The 22,193-nt window shown below is 36.2% G+C and overlaps 1 protein-coding gene across 15 annotated transcripts in view; it reads right to left on the minus strand.

Annotated features, from left to right (window-relative positions):
- JMJD1C (jumonji domain containing 1C) overlaps positions 1-22,193 on the minus strand; it is a 317,588-nt gene that overhangs the window by 40,621 nt on the left and 254,774 nt on the right. For 7 of the 15 annotated variants that reach the window (XM_055590393.1, XM_055590362.1, XM_055590371.1 and 4 more), the window contains 6 exons: positions 8,827-8,932; positions 6,457-6,581; positions 5,042-5,185; positions 4,762-4,948; positions 2,965-4,643; positions 68-240 (listed from right to left, as the gene is read on the minus strand). In XM_055590393.1, the coding sequence (XP_055446368.1) occupies positions 68-240; positions 2,965-4,643; positions 4,762-4,948; positions 5,042-5,185; positions 6,457-6,581; positions 8,827-8,833 (2,315 nt within the window). In that variant the 5' untranslated portion in view covers positions 8,834-8,932. Of the gene's footprint in view, positions 1-67; positions 241-2,964; positions 4,644-4,761; positions 4,949-5,041; positions 5,186-6,456; positions 6,582-8,826; positions 8,933-22,193 lie in introns of those variants that run through there. The other 8 variants (XM_055590424.1, XM_055590418.1, XM_055590430.1 and 5 more) reach the window with 6 other exon arrangements.

Genomic DNA, 22,193 nt, shown 5'->3' on the forward strand with positions numbered 1-22,193 from the left:
AAAATACCTATTTATAAACAATTAAGAAAAACTATAAAAGATATGTTTTAAGCACTGGTGAACTTACTCTTTATGGTGATCTACTAAACATTTTGTCAGTGGTGGACTGGAATGTGCTGCGATTTTAAGAGGCCGATGAGGTTCTGCACTGGAAGGTCTGACAGGAATGTGACTAAGTAATCCAATACCATCTGCTGAGGTCACAGGGGTAGGCTGATGTAACCAAGGACTGGGAGAATTCTATTAAAAAAAAAAAAATCCTTCAGTTACTGGAAAAAGCTAAACACAATATCACAGTAGGCCTTTATAGTATATTTATGAAGTATGTGACTTTCAGTAAATATATTTTATGAGAAATATTGAGACAACTACCATAGTTATATGGATTTTTTCATATGATGAAGAAAGTTAATCAGCATTAAAACAGTTTTGTCCAGGGGATTCCCTGGTGGTCCAGTGGTTATCTGTGCTTCCATTGCAGGGGGGATGGGTTTGATCCTTGGTTGGGAAACTAATATCTATCTCATATGCCAGGAGGTGCCGGCAAAAAAAATTATTTCCAGAAATTTGTTGTTCTTTACTGACTGCGGATCTTGAAGCCACTGCCTTTACCTTACAAATGACGTACAGAGAACCTAGCATTTATGATTTCCTACTGTTATAACACCAAAGACCATATTGCGACTAGTAGAAAAAGAAAACATGTTGCTAAAATACATTTCACCAGATTTCATCAGGTTTATTTGCCAATTTTTGTTGTCAATAGTAGTTTTTCCAATGTCATAATTCATTTAGATTGGGCACAAAAAATTATATTTTCAAGGCCCGTTTATACTCCATTTCACTGTAGGCATTGAACTTGGAGGTGTGGAGGTACAACAAAATTCATTTTTAATATTAACACGCAGCCTTTCTCGTAGTATCTGGTGACACTGATGTCTGTGTTGAGACTTACAACTATCTAATTACATGCTTCAAGACTGTTTCTATACTATGACTCACTGAAACTCTTCCACAACATGCTTTGTTGAGTTATACTGTATTGAGTCTGATATTGGGAAAATATAATCCTTTGGATTTAACAAAGTAAATAAATTTGACATCTCAAAATGAGAAGGTGAAAACAATGTATCACACCAAAGATACGCTGCTATAAAATTTTAGATTAAAAATATACACCATAAACCTCATATACACACACACATGATCATTCAAATATATGTGTAAAAGGTTTCAATTCTACAAGATCCAGAAATCTGAAGTTATACAGATAACAAGAGTTATTGGTATATATCTATATATACATAAAAAAGAATACTTAGCTTAAAAGGGAAATCTTTTTACATGCTACAAGAAGGATGAACTTTGACAACATTATGCTACATGAAATACTGTGTGCGTTCACTTTATATGAAGTATACAAAACAGACAATCATAGAAACAGAAAGTAAAGGTGGGTGTTAAGAACTAGGGGGAAAGGGAATTAATGTTTCATGGGCAGAGTTTCAGTTTTGCAAGATGAAAAAGTTCCAGAGATTTGTTGTATAGCAATGGGAATATACTTTACACTACTAAACTGTACACTTTAAAATGGTTAAATAAATTTAAAATGTGGCTTTTATCACAATAAAAATAAATTTTAAAAATGTGTTTTAGAAGATTCTAGAGGATACTTAAAGTGCATCCTAGTCCAACAAAGGATTAAGTTGTCTCTTGGAGTTTAGCAGTGATCCCCAATCTCCCATTTTTTACAGTGGGGTTGGTAATGCCCTCAACAACCATTTCTTTGCATGAAAATTCATTTGGTTACAAAAACCACACAGCCCATGAAGGAATAAGAGTCCTGCACCACCATCTTCAGAAATACTCTGTCAGACAGAGAGAATATCAGCCCCATCTTCACACCCAAATATCAGCAATCTCCAACGTTAGCAGCCTTAAGAGAACAAGAGGCTTAAACAGGCATAGCTTGTAGTATACATCAGTGACATATCAGCTGGGAAATATAACAATTTTTCTTTTAAGAATTACTTGGTTATACATACCAAAAGCTTTATAATTTTATATAAATTTTATATCCAGAAGTTTCACTTCTAGGAATTTACCTGAGCAAAATAACTATGGGTATATACCATAATTAGTTATGAAGACACTCATTTTTCATAATAGGAATTTTAGAAACAAGTTTACTTCTTTCAATTGGCTTTAAAATAAAATAACAGGATTTTCTGAGATTTCAGCTTTACAGCCCCAAAGTTACTAAGCATCAAAACTTCCATAATCATTAGAAAATAACTGTTTAAAAAATTCCAGCATGGGTTTCTCTGATGACTCAGTGGTAAAGAATTCACCTGCCAATGCAGGAGACAGGGGTTTGATCCCTGGTCCAGGAAGATCCCACATGCTAAGGAGCAATTAAGCCCATGCACTACAACTATTGGGCTTCCCTGGTGGCTCAGCTGGTAAAGAATCAGCCTGCAACGCGGGAGACCTGGTTTCACAATCTCTAGGTTGGGAAGATCCCCTGGAGAAGGGAAAGGCTACCCACTCCAGTATTCTGGCCTGGAGAATTCCATGAACTGTATAGTCCATATGGTGGCAAAGAGTTGGACACGACTGAGTCACTTTTATTTTCACCACAACTATTGAGCCTGTGCTGTAGAGTCTGGGAGCCACAACTACTGAAGCCTGAGCACCTGTAGAGCCTCTGCTTCACCAGCAGAAGCCGCTGGAATGAGAAGCCCGCACACCGCAACTACAAAGTAGCCCCTGCTCTCCACAAAAGTCTATGCAGCAACGAAGACCCAGTACAGCCATAAATAAATAAGTAAAATTATATATATATAAAATTCTAGCACATTTTTGTAGTAAATCTAAAAAAAAATAATGCAATACTGAAAAAAGCACCTGTATATATGTTGATTAATAAATATGAGACATATGGTAAGCCACAGCTTAACTTACCCTCCTTAATGAAGGTTCAGCATTAACTGCATTTTCTGGGTGAACCCACTTAGAAGGCAGACCAAGTCCTGAGTATGCATGTGTTCCATTTGGATATTGCCAAATAATTGGATAAAGTCCAAGCTGATTATATGAAGCAGATGGATGGGCTTGTCCAAGAAGATGAGGTGACTGGTGCTGTAACAACTGTTGCTGTTGCTGGTGTGCTAATGCTAAGTGGCTCAAGCTGCTGGCGTGAGCAGTCTCTAGTCGTGGGTGGCCACCAAGTAAGGAGGCAGTAGGCACTCCAGGTAACACAGTAGGAAGTAAATGAGGGTGATGAACAGAGTGGTGTGGACCACTAGTCAGAGGGTGAGTGTTAATGGTAGGTAATGGAGTTTGACTGGATGATCCAGCCAGTAAGTGGGGTGCAGGAGTTAAGGCAGGATGATGGGTACCTGGATTTAAACATGTTCTATGGGATGAAGAATGAAGAGGAAAAGGATGCTGGCTTAAGAAAGGTGAAATGTGGTTAGCTCCTGTATCTGACCCAATAAGTGCAGGATCTCTGTAAACTGTAAAATGTTCATTTTTATCAATGATTAGAGGGCTTTTTGTAGTTTCTAATGTACTGCCTCTAGTAGGAACCGGGTGAAAACTGCATCTTGATAACTCATGTTCTATCTTATTTGCTGGTCTTCTTTCACCAGCAGCGTGGCTGTTTGCATAAGTGGCTTTAGACTTTACAGAATCAGGGGAATGGTTGACTTTAGGCTTAACAACTTCAGGCGAGGAATTGGATTTTGTCTTGTGAGCATCTACTGAAGTATTAAGTTTAGATTTTATAGTTTCTGGGGGTGGACTTTGCTTAGGCAGCTTATCTTCTGTGACAGAAACAGCACTTAGAGAAGATAAGTAAGAGACATACTGATTTTTCTCTTTTTCCATACTCAAGTTTTCATTTCCTGAAGAAGCATTCCTTACATTTGATTGGGTTAAATCTACTTTAACTATATCACTGACCCAGTTCTGGTCAGAATCTTGGTTTCCTGTTTCCAAGTATTTTGTATTTGCAATTGAATGTTTTGAATCACTAACATTAGGATCCATTTTCTGAAGTGTTTGAAGGCCAAAGGTACTACTTGAGGTTTCCTGAGCCACCTTTTCTGTGTTAGTGTCATTTGTAATATCAATAACACATTTTGGAGTGGGCGGTCTGGATACAAACTTCTCCTTTGGTAATAACTCCATTGTGTGTGTCTTCTCTGTGTTACGTTCCTGAAGAAGTAAATCACTAGAATTATGATCAGAAAGTGTGGCCTGTTCTGATGAATGGATAATCATTTTTTCTTGACGCTGAAAGTCAACAGACTTCTGTTTCTCTGTTTCTTCATGTTTTTTATCTTCCTGTATTTGATCCCAGGGATGCTGGCTATCTATTAGTGTCTCTTCTGTCTTTTCATTATTCTGAGATTTTCCTTCTTCTCCGTTTATCTTTGAAGTGTTTTTATTTTTCAACTCATTCTCTGGCTTCTGCTCTGAGGAATTATTTATTATTCTCTTATTTGAATTTTCTGAGTCACTACTCTCAGAAAAGTCTGAAACATTGTCGGTTCGCAGTCTTTTCATATTTAGTTTCTTTTCATCCTCCTCAGCTTTCCTTCTTTTGTTCATCACCTGTTTTTTACCTTTAGGATTTTCTAGGAGATTAAAAAAAAAAAAACAAAAACAGTTTTACCTTTCATATCAATATTAAATAAGCATATTTTAAATGAATTTTTATTTGTTCCCATGCCTTTAAAAGTTGGTGGGTCCTACCTCCTCGTGCTATATAATCATATTTTTCCTCCTTCATCTTCTCTTCATCTGGTATACTGCTATCTGAGCCCTTCCTCTTATTTGGACGAATATTTCTTTGTTGCTGGTGTGAATTCTGTTTTGGTACAGCAGTTTGGGAGTTCATTGCTGGTCTGGGACTATTTGCTTGGGCACGTGTATAATGACCCTAAAAATAATTGACAATGACTATTTACTACCTGATCCTAAGTAATTTAAGGGAAAATATTTTACCATAATCCATCACTAACAACATACATACGTGAACAGTGTTGCTATTTTGACTGGCACGAGACCTTCGCCGTGATGTAATGCCAATATTTTCACCTTTTAACAAAGAGTGAACAACATCATCTAGAAAGGTCATTTGAACCATAGAAGGATCGACATTCTGTGGTTCTAGTACCTAATCCATGACACAAAACAAGAACAAAATTAAATCCAATCAGCTAGCCAATATAATGATAGGTACAATTTCTTTACTGAGTAAAGGTGTTTAGAAATCAGTTTGAGATACCTAATTTGTAAGACACTGTCAGACTACAATAAATCACCTTTAATCATTACAGATAAAATTATCTCCCAAATGTTATGAATGTAACTCTTTCATGTTCTAACCAAAACTTAAAAAGCAAACACATCTATTGCAGGTATACCTTGAAAAACAAGAATTAGAGGTACTCAAGAATATATTGCCAAGTCATAATATGTATTTCAAAAATACAAAATAATTTTCAGAAAACAGCTGTAAAATAAAACCCTGACATGCCAATGGTTAGGACTCCATGCTTTTACTGCCAGCTCAACCCCTGGTTGGAGAACTAGATCCTGCAAGCTGCGCAGCGTGGCCAAAAGAGAAAATAGAGCATAGGAAGCAGAAAAGGACCAAAACTGTATAAATGAATAGTAATCTTGAGGTTAAAGGAAGAACTATTTTAAAAACTAAAGGCAATTTTGTGCTTCAGTGAGGTCAAAGTTTGTTAGCTTTTAAGGAAATAAATTATACAATTTATTTAGCATTTTGATGAAAATTTTAACCAAAGCATCTGCATTGTTTATAGAGGGAGTTCTTATTTATTCAGATACCCTCCACAATCCATCCAGTCAGGAAGATGCAAATATCTATTTTCTGGGGGGTAAATACAGTACAGCTTTAAAAGATTTGAAATTAAGAATTTAATTTCAGACTGTTGCTTAAAACTCCCTATGAAATTCATATGCTTAACATTCTCCATATTCACTAGAAAACTTAAAGGAGTAAAACAACTCTGAAATTGAATGTAAAAAGAACTTTAGAGGACATTTAAGTTTTCATTTGTGAAAAGAAACCATTTGGGAAATATCTTTTATTATTGGAGAGACAGAAAAGCTAAGACTTTAAGAAAGTTTTACCTGACTTAAGGATGAACCAAAAAAAAGACTAAACAATTAAGAAAGTCTGATGCCTCCATTTTAGGGACTGATTTTCTCAGTGCTGAAATAAATTTGGCATCACTATCTTGCTGTAACTTCAAGTGAACTCTATGTAACATCATATAAATGTGAACTTTTTAGGATTATATGACTGCAAAAACCCTAGAGATGGAAAATAGTATCAATCTGTTGATCCACTGGGGGTGGGGAGGAATGGAGTATGTGAATTGTAAACAGTTTCTTTTCCAAATCTGGACTATTTACCTGATCATTCATAACGATCATGGTGCGAGTGAAGAGATCATGATGAGTAATTATGCCAGTGAACCACTGGGTGGCAGAGTCTTGTCTATATACTCTCACTCTGTATCCATTCAAGGAGTAAGGACCTTAAAAAACACAAAACCACACATCATACACGACTTCATGGATGAAATGAAAAGGTAATGTGGAACTTGATGTACGAGCCTTTTAGCTGCTAAAACTTTTACCATAAGCAATTACAAATTTTGATTCCTGCAACAGTTTGGAAAAGCTGCCAAAGTCTTAAAACATGTAGAAACTGTTAACTGAATTTATGACAATAAAATGCCATACTGGTGTACTTTTGGGTCAAATTCACATTGTAAGACAACAATATCTGTATGTATATATAGGTATCTTTCAGAAAATAGGCAATGATTAAATAATAAAAGATATATGAATATATCTGTATATATTTAAATATGTCAACACAATGGAGATAAAAATGTCTTCAATTCACAGGTACTAAAATGATATCAAATATTTGAAAGTTTAAAAAGAATTGTGAGGGAGGAAAACTGGTATACTTTATTAATGATAGTATTATACATTAACAATTTACAAAATGCTTTCACGATTTACAAATGCTCATTTAATCTTCTCCAACTCTGAGGTGTTTTCCTGTTTATAAACATTAAGAAAGTGAGGTTGATAGGTTAAATAAATTTTTAAGTGAAAGAACTAGGACTGAATTTATTTTTCTGATTCCTAGGATGATGCCTTTTCTTCTAGAATTAAGACATTTAGCACATCAGCGAATGGTTTAATGTTTGCCAGTTTTTAAAAGACTATGCCAGCAACAGTCTAAATATATCAAATTAACAGATCTGTAAAAAGTATTCCATATTACTTGTAAATTAAACATATTCATACCTATAATCAGTTTTACAAAATATAGCCTTAGAATTTCTAACTATGGAAGAAATAGACTCCAAATTAGTTTTTCTGAATGGAATATTGAAAAAGCTTACAGAAAACTCCAAATACGCCAATTTTCAACTCCCATCAGGACACTACCTTAACGGTCTTGTTCTACCACCAAACACAAGCAGGAGTCAGCCTCAAATAATTCTGCTTAGGATGGAATGGACTATTGCCTTAATCATTTCATCTCTAAGAATATGACAAGGAAAAAGGGTTACTTAAAAAAACAGTAGCCTGGCGTCTTCAATAAAGTGCAAAGAAAGAAAGGAAGAAAAAAAAAAAGAGAGAGGTCATATCAACCAGTCAATTTGTGGACCTTTTTTGGGTCCCGGATTAAAAATAAATAAAAATCAAGTCTGTGAAAAATCAATGAAGACATTTATGAGACAAATGGAAACTTGAACCTGAGTAATCATTATTTGAGGAACTATTAATTTTCAGCACAACAATAGTATGGCATCTGTTTAAAAATAGAACACAGCAATGTCTTAAAATTGATGGAAATAAATAGCAGTATAGATGGGGCAGAATCTATCAAGATTTTATTTTATAGTCGTTGGGGCTGAGAGAGAATATTTCAGTGAACTTTTATGTGCCTATTTCTGTATATGTTTCAAATTCTCCATATTAAAAGTTTAAAAAATATTTAGCCTAAGAAGAATGTATAAGTAGATGATTTGCTATTAAAAAAAACATTCAACAAAAGGAAGCCACAACTCTCAGATTATCTCCATTAATGCTTAAATTAAATGGCATGGAAGCTGAGGCTGAGATAAACATGGGAATTTAACAAGATTACCTTTTAAAAACAATCAACCAAATATTGAAACTGCATGTCATATTGTTCCAGTTTCAGTTCAATTTCACAAAAAGCTTATGTTTTCAATACATAGTTCTACTGACAGGAAAAGAAATCATTTAGAATCATAAAATCTCAACTGAAGACAAGCTTATATCTTACTAAAAAAAGGAAATAAAACTAAGACTAGTATTGTGGTCATTGCTGAGGAAGGCAAACTGAAATAAGCCATCTTTATCAGATACTAACAGCATTCTTCAAAGGAAATCAACTGTGGCTCTGGGCAATCCTCCACAGAAAACAATGCTTCCTTCTCCAGGAAGGACACACCTACAGCGTCCGTAATACGGAAATTTTCCTATCAACAAAACACCTGTGTGGTTGGAATTTTATTCCAGGCATTTAGCTCAAATTAGTAAACTAGCGAAGATATCAACTTCCTATTGAAATTATTCTGATTTTGCTACTATTTTCTGGGGCCTGTATATAATTGAAAATATTAGACTGGGTCTTCTATTTATACTGCATGTAACTAAACAACCAAAAGCAAACAAGAAATTGCCCAGTTCAAAAAACAAAAAAATTAATGCATAACTCAAAACAGTTACCTTGCATAAAAATCTCCTGAACCTTTTGTTCCTTTACCCAGACTTTCACTTCTTCCTGAAGTTGCGGGTTGTCCCTGAGAACTGGGTTTAGGCTGTCTATGTCGTCCTAGAATTATAGATTAAGAGAAAGGTCCATGTTACGCTGTCCTAACATTAATGTTACCAACCTTCCCTCCTATATGTTCTAAGGACTGAAGAAAATTCCTTTATCTAAATGTATGCAAAAATGCAAATTCATAAATTATAGTTCATTAGCAGTAACATAACAACAGAGCCTAAGAAGTAAATCCATGGTAAGATTTGATCTTTGACAAGAATGTCTTAAGGAAAAATTTGAAATGTACTAATGTGCTCTCTAACTGTAAGCCTTATATAAGTCACCTTTTTAAGAGTTTCACTGTTAGAAGCAATATACAAACCAAATAGCTTCAGGTCATCTAAGGTTGGTAGCAAACAAATCAAATTGAATATTTTGGGAAGCAATATATACATACATAGATGAGTTGTCCTCTACACACTATACCTAAAACATTAGGTTCCAACAAGTCATTATTTGACAAGACAAGCCACTGTCTTGATTTAAACACCATCAAATTCAGTTCTACTCAAACTCATCTGACCAGTAACTTCGCTGATGAAAAGTTTTATTTTTTCAAGCCAGTGTCAAAGCATCCAGGCAATTTAAATTACATTATTGATGATATTATCCTCATAACAGGGTGGATCTAGACACAGAAACAACCGGCTCTCTCCTTGGAGTGAATCACACAGTCACATGGTTTCCCACAATCTGCTGGCCCCCCGATGGACTCTCTGACATTCTGTTCTCTCTCAAAGCACTTCTGCTGCTCCTGCATGTGAGACCAGTGGCAGGGGACCTAGAGTAGAGCTGGAAGAACAGAGCAGCACTGTCAATCTGGCAGCCCTTTTCAAAGTGGACGAGCAGATCATGGGAACCAGTGAACAAAAAGGTGCTACAAGAGGAAAATTCTATCTGGTGATAAAAATAATCCGGCTGTTTGGAAAAGCCAAAAAGGGGCTGAAGAGTACAGAGAATCCCTAATCAGGCAGGTCATATTTCATGTTTTAACGCTTATCCAAGTAGAGCACTTTTCTTCTTACCTCATCACTGCTTTAAGGGACCACTCTGCATTTCTCGAATAATACTGTGGTAAACACTGATATTTTGTTTATACCTAGTGAACACCAACAAACAAAACTATAAGACCTTTACACTTATCACCTTTGCTCTCCTTGGAAAATATACAAAAATGCTCCTTCACAGCAGAAGCAAATACTGGAGTGGAAAGATGTTACACAAAAAAGTAGGTAAAATCTGTCATGGGGGCGATGGGGGAAGCCCAGCCCATGACCTGTCTTCCCTTTTGTAAAGAAACTTCCTAACACTCCCTTTTCTCCATTCCACTTTAATAATACACTGCGCACTGTGTGAGTCTCATTACCTGAGTAACAGAAAGTACCATGGGGAGTGTAGACGCTAACCCTCTTGATGCACACGAGGTGACAGTGAAGTCCATGACAGACAAAACACAGGAAACTTTCTCTTTCCCAAGGAAAACAATGACCATTTCCAGACAGTTCCGACCGATACCAAGTTATTTCTCACTTTATCTTCCATACACAGATCCAAACTTAACTCCTTGGAGTCAAACACTAATCATTTTCCTAAATGATGGTCCTTCAAGTGTTTGAGTTACGGTTTTATGTTTCCACAGCTTGAGTCTTCTCTTGTTTCAATGCCTATCTTTATCATAATCGTTCTTCTTACTCTTATTCTAGACATTTAACTGGCATGAAAACGATGAGTACATAGAAAATTCACACAATTACATGGGTATCACAGCTGACTTACATGAAATTTACTTTTAGGGTTCTGCTGCCAAGCCTTTATATTTTGGGGAGGGGAATGGTATAAATTGCTATTAAGGCAGCACTGCCAATGCTTTGTAGACAAGTACAGGTAGGATTTATAAAATCAGTTTCCTATACAGAAATTTTTATAATTAAAAATACTGACATGTAAGTTTTGCTCAATATTTATATTTATTCAACAGGTTAGGCTTCCCTGGTGGCTCAGCTGTAAAGAATCCAACTGACAATGCAGAAGACTCAGGCTGGATGCCCTGGAGGAGGAAATGGCAACTCACTGCAGTATTCTTGCCTGGAAAATCCCTTGGACAGAGGAGCCTTGGTGGGCTACAGTCCATGGAGTTGCAAAAGTGTTGGTCACAACTTAGTGACTAAACCTTTTTTTTTTTAAATTCAACAGACTGAAAAAAAGAGCTACGTTTCCAAAATCATTAGACAGCAGTTATCGTCTCAATAACGACCCATTCATTTCTAAGGAAAAAAAAGTATACTATTAAAAATTGATAGTATCAGTCTGGAGAAGGCAATGGCAACTCACTCCAGTACTCTTGCCTGGAAAATCCCACGGCCGGAGGAACCTGGTAGGCTGCAGTCCATGGGGTCGCTAAGAGTTGGACACGACTGAGCGACTTCACTTTCACTTTTCACTTTCATGCATTGGAGAAGGAAATGGCAACCCACTCCAGTGTTCTTGCCTGGAAAATACTGGGGACTGGAGAGCCTGGTGGCCTGCCGTCTCTGGGGTTGCGCAGAGTCGGACACGACTGAAGCAACTTAGCAGCAGCAGCATCAGTCTACTTACTCACATAACCTTATATAAGTTCAAATTTCTATGTATCAATTTCCTCATCGTTTTAAGCAGGGTTACTAATATCTCTTTTCCTATTAACGAGTATGTTTTTACAATAATTTAAAAAATTTTCAGAAACTAGTCTTAACACATTCAATTCTAAATTAACCATGGTACTGACATGCCATTTACATATTTATGAGTTAATTATGAAATTAATTAAAACCCATGAAAATTATCCCAATACAACGCCTGACTATGATAGTCATATTGCTGCTGGAATCTTTCTCTACACATAGTGCTTTGTAAGTTAGAGGCATTTTCATTGTTCTTCAAATTCTTATAGCCTGGTTTCAGTTTTGATTCTCAGATGCACATGATTACATTTTTTTTAGTCTTCTGTCTTGTCACCAACCACTCCCACTTGATGCAAATATATCTGGGGAAAAGGCCACATGATTTTTCTTGCTCCACTCAATGCCTAAGGACACCCTGCTTCCTTTACTTGCATCCCACAGACAATTTCCCTTCTCCTATTCACTGCACCAACTCTCTCTGGAGTTGATGAGATTATGTTTATCTCCCTATGTACTCTACCTATCCTGAATGGTATGTCATTGTCTTTGCCTTTAAAATCCTTTCCCTTCCTCTCTTTAAATAATGATGGGGCTAAATTATACCCAAAGCTTGCCACCTGATGTGAAGAACTGACTCATTGGAAAACACCATGTGCTGGGAAAGATTGAAGGCAGGAGGAGAAGGGGACAATAGAGGATGAGATGGTTGGATGGCATCACCGACTCGATAGGACTCTGAGCAAGCTCCAGGAGTTGGTGATGGACAGGGAAGCCTGGCGTGCTGTAGTCCATGGGGCAAAGAGCTGGACACGACTGAGTGACTGAACTGAACTGAATGTAAGCTCCTACAGAGCAGGGACAGTGTTTTCTGTATGTTCTCTATTGTGCTTGAAAGTGAAAGTGAAGCCGCTCAGTCGTGTCCGACTCTTTGCGACCCCATGGACACCAGGCTCTGTCCACGGGATTTTCTAGGCAAGAGTACTGGAGTGGGTTGCCATTTCCTTCTCCAGAGAATCTTCCCGACCCAGGGATCGAACCCAGGTCTCCAGCATTGTAGACAGACGCTTTACCATCTGAGCCATCAGGGAAATCCCTATGACAGTGGGAAGCAGTCAGTCTTGATGCTAAGAGTGAGAAACTGAAATCTTCCCCCACCCCAAAAAGAGGCCTTTCTGTAGAACTGTAGTCACCATTACCATTTTAAAGAGGCTCACAAAAGAACAAAAGATCAAATCTTGTTAAGAGTTTTAGCAGGTTGCCAAATGAAGTTTCTCCCCCCATTTATTGACCTAATGTTGTGAGAGTATATAAAAAGAAAAAATGAGATACAAGGCTATAATGCAGACTCACAGAGAAGGGCACCATAATCATGGATTACTAATAAATATTCATTATCTTTGACAGAATGTAACTAACAAATTCAGCTCTGCCTTGAGCTTTTCATTAACTGCAATTACCCCCCAACAATTTCATATTATATAACTAAAATAACATGTATTCATTAAGCTCCTCTCCCCAGATAGTGAAGGAATAGCACTCTCTGTGAATCTTCTTCATAAACTCCATCCAATGTATTAATTACACAAGTTACAACCTCCAGCAAATGACTAATGGGAAAACAAAAAAATCAGTGCAACAAGATCTGTTGTACTAGAAATTTATATAGAAAATATGGGAAAGTTCTAAACAATGCCTTAAGTGAAGTTCTGGACTATTTATTCATTGCTCACTTGTGTGCTGTTACTTTCCTCCTTTTGAAAAGACAGAAGTTAGATTTAATTGAGTATTAGTGACACCTTAATGTAAATAATAAAAAAGAAAAAAAGCTAACAAGACTGTGCATTTACCATGGCAGATACTATGGATGCTTTCCAAACCTATGAATTTTTGTAGAGCTGAGATTATTATACCCCTTTACATGTTATACACAGAGAGGTCCCAGTCAGGATGTTATGGAGAGAGGTAGCACTTGAATCTAGTTCTGTGACTCTAAACGCCAGCCTCTTCACTTATTCTGTTTTCTCATGAACTAGTATAACAAAAAGGCATAAATAATAGACTATTTACTGTCACTGCCATTCAAAATCTGACACATTTCTTTCATTATATGGAAGAGAGGAATGGAAGAGAGGAAAGATAATATCTTAAGTCACAATGGGTTAAAAACAAAAAATTCAACATTAGGTGGAAGTTATCTTTCTATACAACCTTATATTGGCCATGTGAATTTCTGCATATAGAAACAGTCTAACACTCATTAAACAGAAAAGACTTATGATTTTAAATTCATGCCATTTTATAACAAGAAAGGATAAAAGAAAGAGAAGACAATCACTTTGGCAATGTGACATAATCATGATCTACAAATTCTCAAATGCTGTATTTTTAGGTAAACATTACCCTGAATTACAATGAGATGATTGAAACACACATGTATTCCTCATGAATACAGAAGAATATGATGAAATTAAAAAGCATCATTCCTCAAAATATAAAAGCTAAAATCAGGTTGGAATGTCTACTCTGACAGTAAGACTACTGCACTAACCTAATTTTTGTGGAATTCTCTGCTTCATCCCAGTTCAAAGGGAAACAATAAAAATTTTACTAATGTGAAAACTAAGATCACAGCACTAAAATATTCATATATGCCTGGCTAGGTTTACAAAACAGCAATAACATGACAGTGCTCAAAATATATATAACACATTTTCTAAGATAATAAAAAAACAGTTTGTCATACCATAACTGTGCTCCCTACTATTTCAACAAATATTTTCCTTATGTTACACATCCTCTAGATTTAAATACTGACCAAAGAGCCAGGAGAGGCATGAAATAGGTAACAGTACACCAGTTGTTAGTTTCTATCAATATGACTGAGTTGACTCGCTTAACAATTTTAAGAGATTTGCGCTAAGGTCTTAACTGATACTTTCATTTTAGGATACAAGAAATACAGGGACAGTTTTTAGAAAGGTATAGTTTTCCAAGATTGAACCCGGAAGAAACAGAAAATATAAATACACCAATCACAAGCACTGAAATTGAAACTGTGATTAAAAATCTCCCAACAAACAAAAGTCCAGGACCTGATAGCTTCACTGGCAAATTTTTATCAAACATTTAGAGAAGAGTTAAAACCTATCCTTCTGAAACTGTTCCAAAAAATTGGAGAGGAAGGAAAACTTCCTCATTTTATAAGGCTCCCATTGCCCTGATACCAAAACCAGAGAAAGATAACACACACAAAAGAAAACTACAGGCCAATATCACTGATGAACATAGATGCAAAAATCCTCAACAAAACACTGGCATATTGTATTCAACACTACATTAAAAAGCTCGTACACCACTGATCTAGTGGGATTCATGCCAGGGATGCAAGGATTTTTCAATATCTGCAAATCAATCACTGTGATATACCATATCTACAAATTAAAGAATAAGAAATATAAAACTGGAGCAGCTTCTCTCCTTTTGGACAATTTTCAATGGAGAATGACCTAAGGCCTGCTTTCAAACTTATACTGAGTGTGCCTTAGTAACAGAATTTTTTTTCCTATTGCAATAAAGTCCCTGACCTTTGTGATGACATCTTAAATCCAATTATATTACATAAATTCCCCTATAAAAATCATACTTGACTGTATTTTATAAGAGTAATCATAAAAGAAACTGTATCTTGAATGTCAGATTGGGTGATTGAACATGCTTTGCAACATCACTTTGCCACAGTCATAATTTAAATTCATGCTTCAGCAAAACTACAAATGCTTGTCCTTAGATCCCTGAGGTTGCTAGCCAACAATGAATAACATGAATGATAGGTTCATATAGGTCAAGAGTGACATCAACTGCTATTATTGCCAGTTCCTGTATAACTTATAAAAGAACCCAATTTGTTAATAAGGCTCTACTGAAACTGGAAATTGGTTAAGTCTGAGAGTTACTACAGAGGTCTTCAAAAAGCACAACTGTCTAACCATCTGCAATTTAATTAAATGCAGCTACCACTGAGGGCTTCCATATATTTTCCTTATCTAAAGCAAGAGTTGGCAAACTTTTCCCCTAAAGGGCCAAGAGTAAACACATTAGGCTTTGCAGATTATACCATTCCTGTCTCAATGACTCAACTCTGCTACTATAAGGCCCAGAGCAGCCAAACAATACCACAAACAGTATATAACTGAATGGGCATGGTTGCATTTCAATAAGGTTTATTTATTGGCATTATATGAAATTAGAATTTCACAGATTGATCAGTGTCATGACATTCTTTTGAGTCTTTTCCCAACTATTTAAAAATGTGAAAGGCCTTATAAAAAACAGGAAGGAGGTTTGATTTGACCTGCGGTCACTCTGCCTACCCATGATTTAAAAGAACACATAAACTACTAGTATAAACCAAAATTTAAAACTTCTGATCAAGGCAATGCAGTTCAGTGGCAAACAGACTGCAAACTGTTTCCATAAATGTCTGCATATTCATAAGCATAGGAAAACAAACAAATTACCAAAATCTTTTCATTATTAAAGGAAGAATATTTTAAGATAAGTCATTTTTTTAAGGCTTTCACAAGTAAAACAATTTCCCAGGTACATTCCTGCACTCTCTGAATATAATAGTGTACTCGATTTCAGTGTAGAAAAGTTATCCATTTTGAACGATAAGATTCAATCCTTTGGGTCAATAAGAATTATATACAGAGGTCAGTACTATGCACTTCTCTGGACTCCAGAGTAGGGTAAAAATAGGAACATGTATTAAAAAAGAAGAAATTTCCCAAAATTTATCCTATGGTTCATATATCTTAAGACTGCAAAATGAGTGTTTTCTCCATAAGATAATTTAATATAATCTCATTTATACTGCCTCCTAAGGAACACAGATACTCATTCAAAACAAACAAACAAAAAACAGGGGAGAGGAAGAAACAAACAGGGAGACAAAGAAATCTTAATTTCTTTGCTTCTCTACTTCCTCCAAGGGCTGACCATGTGACAACTCTGAAAAGAAAGTGATTAGGGTTAAGAGGAAGAAAACACATCACCACACACTGTCACAAAATTATCTCAAAATACTACTGGGAGCAATGACCAACATATTTCAAATATTTTACCTGGTATTTTCTATTACATAAGGTGAACACTAAACTGTTTCTAAAATGTCTGACTCTTTGCCACCCCATGGATTACACATATACAGTCCATGGAATTCTCTAAGCCACAATACTGGAGTGGGTAGTCTTTCCCTCTCCAGGGGATCTTCCCAAGCCAGGAACTAAACCCAGGTCTCACACACTGCAGGTGGATTCTTCACCAGCTGAACCACAAGCAAAGCCCCAAATCTTTCTAACATAATTCTAAATCTTGTATTGCCAATTTTGGTGACTTCTTCACAACATATTATATGATAAAACCTAAAAATTTCCAGATTCTAAATCATTGTTAAAAGTTTAAGTTTTAGGCAAAATTTAAATTGTTATAGTTTATTTAGGATCTATATGATTCACTGCATATAAACCACACATCAATATTTTTAGTCAGGAGCACTGGACTCACTACTTATACACACTATACAAAACCTCTGGAAGACAAAATTCTCACGTACCATCATTCAAGAATTACCAAATTTAAATGTATTCCAGTTCTTCTGTCAATCAGATTGGAAAATGTAAAAAGTTTATGACACCATTCATGGGAGAGAAACTTTTTCTGAAAGGCATTTGGACTACACATCCTATCTGAAACAATGAATGTTTCTGCAATTCATTTTAGCTCACAAGAAATTGCGGGAAAATAAGTTAATGATGTCAGTATGACAAAGAGGTAATGTTCATTCCTTGAGTTGAGCTATTTCAAATCCTAAAAGATGATGCTGTGAAAGTGCTGCACTCAATATGCCAGCAAATTTGGAAAACTCAGCAGTAGCCACAGGACTGGAAAAAGTCAGTTTTCATTCCAATCCCAAAGAAAGGCAATGACAAAGAATGCTCAAACTGCGCAACTGCACTCATCTCACACGCTAGCAAAGTAATGCTCAAAATTCTCCAAGCCAGGCTTCAACAGTACGTGAACCATGAAATTCCAGATGTTCAAGCTGGATTTAGAAAAGGCAGAGGAACCAGAGATCAAATTGTCAACATCCTCTGGATCATCGAAAGAGCAACTGAGTTCCAGAAAAACACCTATTTCTGCTTTATTGACTATGCCCAAGCCTTTGACTCTGTGGATCACCATAAACTGTGGAAAATTCTGAAAGAGATGGGAATACCAGACCACCTGACCTGCCTCCTGAGAAATCTGTATGCAGGTCAAGAAGCAACAGTTAGAACTGGACATGGAACAACAACTGGTTTCAAATTGGGAAAGGAGTACATGAAGGCTGTATATTGTTACCCTGCTTATTTAACTTATATATGGAGTACATCATGAGAAATGCCAGGCTGGATGAAGCACAAGCTGAAATCAAGATTGCTGGGAGAAATATCAATAACCTCAGATGTGCAGATGACACCACCCTTATGGCAGAAAGCAATGAAGAACTAAAGGGCCTCTTGATGAAAGTAAAAGAGGAGAGGGAAAAAACTGGCTTAAAACGCAACATTCAGAAAACTAAAATCATAACATCTGGTCCCATCACTTCATGGCAAATAGATGGGGCAACAATGGAAACAGTGACTGATTTTATTTTTGTGGGCTCCAAAATCACTGCAGATGGTGACTGTGGCCGTGAAATTAAAAGACGCTTACTCCTTGGAAGAAAAGCTATACCAACCCTGACAGCATATTAAAAAGCAGAGACATTACTTTGCCAACAATGGTCCATCTAGTCAAAGCTATGGTTTTTCCAGTAGTCAGGTATGGATGTGAGAGTTGGACTGTAAAGAAGGCTGAGCGCTGAAGAATTGATGCTTTTGAACTGTGGTGTTGGAGAAGACTCTTGAGAGTCTCTTGGACTGCAAGGAGATCCAACCAGTCTATCCAAAAGGAAATCAGTCCTGAATTTTCATTTCAAGGACTGATGCTGAAACTCCAACACTTTGGCCACCTGATGCAAAGAACTGACTCTCTGGAAAAGACCCTGATGCTGGGAAAGATTGAAGGCAGGAAAAGGGGACGACAGGGGATGAGATGGTTGGATGGCATCACCGACTCGATGGACATGAGTTTGAGCAAACTCCAGGTGATGTTGGTGATGGACAGGGAAGCCTAGAGGGCTGCGGTCCATGGGGTCTTGAAGACTTGGACACAACTGAGTAACTGAACTGAACTGTATCTTCTTTTAGTCTGCTTTCAACTCCATAATCCAGCAATCTCAAGTCTTCCTTACACAATCTTAATATCAAGCAAACTTCCTCTTACCCCTAAAGTACTGTATTTGCCTAACTTAATTAGAAATTTGTCATTTTAAAGTCTACTATTTTTACATGATTATTATTCTATGTGCTAGTACTCTCTTAAAAAATTTACATAAGCTTTGAACAATCTACTCCCATGCTATTTCTCAAAATCTTCATCACTGTACAACATAGTTTTCCATAGTTTTAGAATCTTCAACTACATACTCTTCTACCCAACATTTAACTTTTTAGTAATCTAAGGAAATAAATGAATAACAAATCAAATTAATGCATGTATATGGAGAGTCTAGGTATTTTAAAACAGAAAAGATTTTTTTTTCAGTTGATCATATACTCATATAAATTATATAATTATAAACTCAAACTGAGTGACATAGAAGGAAGCTAATGATGGAAAAAAATTAATTTAAAAACTTCACCAGATAATTTTTAAAGACAATCATATAATTTTGTATATAATTTAAACAATAGATAATTAAGTCCTGTCTATATATAATTTTATAATCCCTGGTTGATTTTGGTTAATTGAGATGAGTGGTATCCTGCAGTTTCAATACAGCTTAAATATACCCTAAATTAGGAAAAGGAAATGGCAACCCACTCCAGTATTCTTGCCTAGAGAATCCCATGGACAGAGAAGCCTGGTGGGCTGCTGGACACGACTGAAGTGACTTAGCATGCTTGAATGCATTGGAGAAGGAAATGGAAACCCACTCCAGTGTTGCCTGGAGAATCCCAGGGACGGAGGAGCCTGGTGGGCTGCCGTCTATGGGGTCGCACAGAGTCGGACACGACTGAAGCGACTTAGCAGCAGCAGCAGCAGCATATCCTAAACTGACTGTTTATGATTAATGGGACGAATTTTTTCTCAGCCTTTAAAAAGTATCTATTTAATAAGCATGTTCACTTAACAGTATAAGCAATTTTTAAAAAATCTTAAATTTTGATTGACAGATGAGATTAATACTTCACAAATATTAACATCATTTAATCCTAACAAATTCCTTGCTAGTCTGGTATTATTCTCTCCATTTTACAGATGAAACAAATTCAAGCATTAAGTAATTTACCCCAAATCACATGGCTAGAAGGCACATTAGCAAGAATCTGCATAATGTCAAATCCCTTTCCACAAATCCATTGTCCAAACCATGAACTGGCAGAATAAAGAATCTGAATACTCTCTGCTGGGTTTTCAGTATCTTCCTTATGATATTAGTGTCATGATGACAGAAGTAAAAAGAAATCCAATTAACCAAATTATTTTGTTATATACAGAAAATGATGTTTGCTAAAGTTGGTTCACAGGAATATAGTATTCCAAAATTTGGAATCGTTATCAAAAACAATAAACTCTCATTTATCAGGTATAAGTAACTTATCAGATCTCAGATGGGATTTTAGAATGGGATATACTATATTAATATACATGTCCTATTACATCAATTCTTAGGGTTTTTTGTTTAAAATGTATTTATATGGCTGTGCTGGGTCTTAGTTGCAGCATTTGATATCTAGCTCCCTGCCTAGGGATCAAACCTGGGTCCCCTCCATTGGGTGTCTGGAGTCTTAGCCACTGGACCATCAGGGAAGTCCCCTCTTGCATCAATTCTTCACAAAGCACCTACCTGCTTTATTTTTATTTGTTCAGTTATATCAAAGTTAAAAAGCCAACTAGATTATTTTATTAATTATATTAATTTATTATAATTATAGATTTTATTATTATAATTAATTTAAAACAACTACCATTTGGATTTCTCTGCTAATCTCTGAACTGAATGAAGCTGACCTTTTAAAAAGTGTTCTCTTGAGTAAACTTGATTAAGACTTATAATATTTCTGCATTTTCAACTACAACTTGCTAAGTGTCCTCTCCTCTCAGAATTACCACAGAGCAAAAATCAGAACAATTAAGTAAAACTTTTAAAACCACTTGAAGGAAAATGTGTTTCCTTCTAAACCACATGTTAATATTCTTTGTGGTACCTTTTATAATAGTTTTGAACTTTTTATGGCAGTTCAAAAGTCTGGAAGGCAATTTTTCTTTCAAGTTATTTATCAGCATGGTTTTTACACAGTTGAGTCATCCTGAGTTCAACCTATTGAGTCACCTGCTTACAGCATCTGCCAACCACAATTTACTAACTGCAGTTTCCTCAAACTTACAACTGAACAAACTCAGGAAGGCCTGGGAACTGTTTAATGTTTTCCAAAATAGTAACTGAAAATATTCCTTCAGAACAGCCTAAGTTTAAGAAAATAAAACAAAAAAAAAGCAACTCTCTTCCTCTTGATGAGCCCTCCACTGATGGCAGTCTCACTCTATCTTGTGAAGAGGGAGAGAGGGAGCTCAACCTGAGGAGGAAATAAACTTATATCCTTGTATAATTTTTTGGAAAGTGATCCACTAAAAGTTAATTCCTAGTCAATGACTATTCTGATCATACAGAGTGAACATTTATTTTTAAAATATAAATCGCGGGGCTTCTCTGGTGGTTCAGTGGTAAAAGAATTCATGTGCCAGTGCAGGAGACATGCACTGCATCTCCTGTCTGGGAACATCCCACACGCCGTGTAGCAACTAAGCCTGTGTGCCACAGCTACTGAGACTGTGCTCTACAAAGCCTGGAACCGCACCCAATGAACTCTCGTGCAGCAACTACTCAAGCCTGTGCTCTTCAACAAGAGAAGCCACCGCACTGCAACTGGAGAGTAGCTCCCACTTCCACACTAGAGAAAAGCCAGAAAAGACTTAATTTCAAAATTAACACCATACCACACATTCCAGGGCTGATTTTCACTATTTCCAATATACTGTTATGGAAATGACAAACCTATACATTTAAGAATATATAATAATTCTCTTAGGATGAATATAACAATATATCTAGTCCAAACTGAAATAATCAACAAGTCCTGTAACTTGACGGTCTTGTTGGATCTGCCAAGTGACTTAATTAGACTTTTATCATATGACCCCAAGTTAAGTATCTGTTTCCTCATTAAGTCTATGCAAATATGATGAAAATACAAATATATGACAAATGTGTCAAGTTATTCAGAAAAAAGGAGGGAGTTAAAATTACAACTCCAAAGTTTCATAATAAAAGAACATCTTAATTACCTAGGACTGCTAAGCAAGGTAGTATGCATAACTGTCCTTATCACAATTACCAGGTCATTGTTTTGCTATTCGGAAAGGGTAAGTTTAATGTACTTAGAAAATCTTATCAGGAAAAA

Source organism: Bubalus kerabau, chromosome 1 (genome assembly GCF_029407905.1).
Source record: "Bubalus kerabau isolate K-KA32 ecotype Philippines breed swamp buffalo chromosome 1, PCC_UOA_SB_1v2, whole genome shotgun sequence".
Classification (NCBI taxonomy): Eukaryota; Metazoa; Chordata; class Mammalia; order Artiodactyla; family Bovidae; genus Bubalus; species Bubalus kerabau.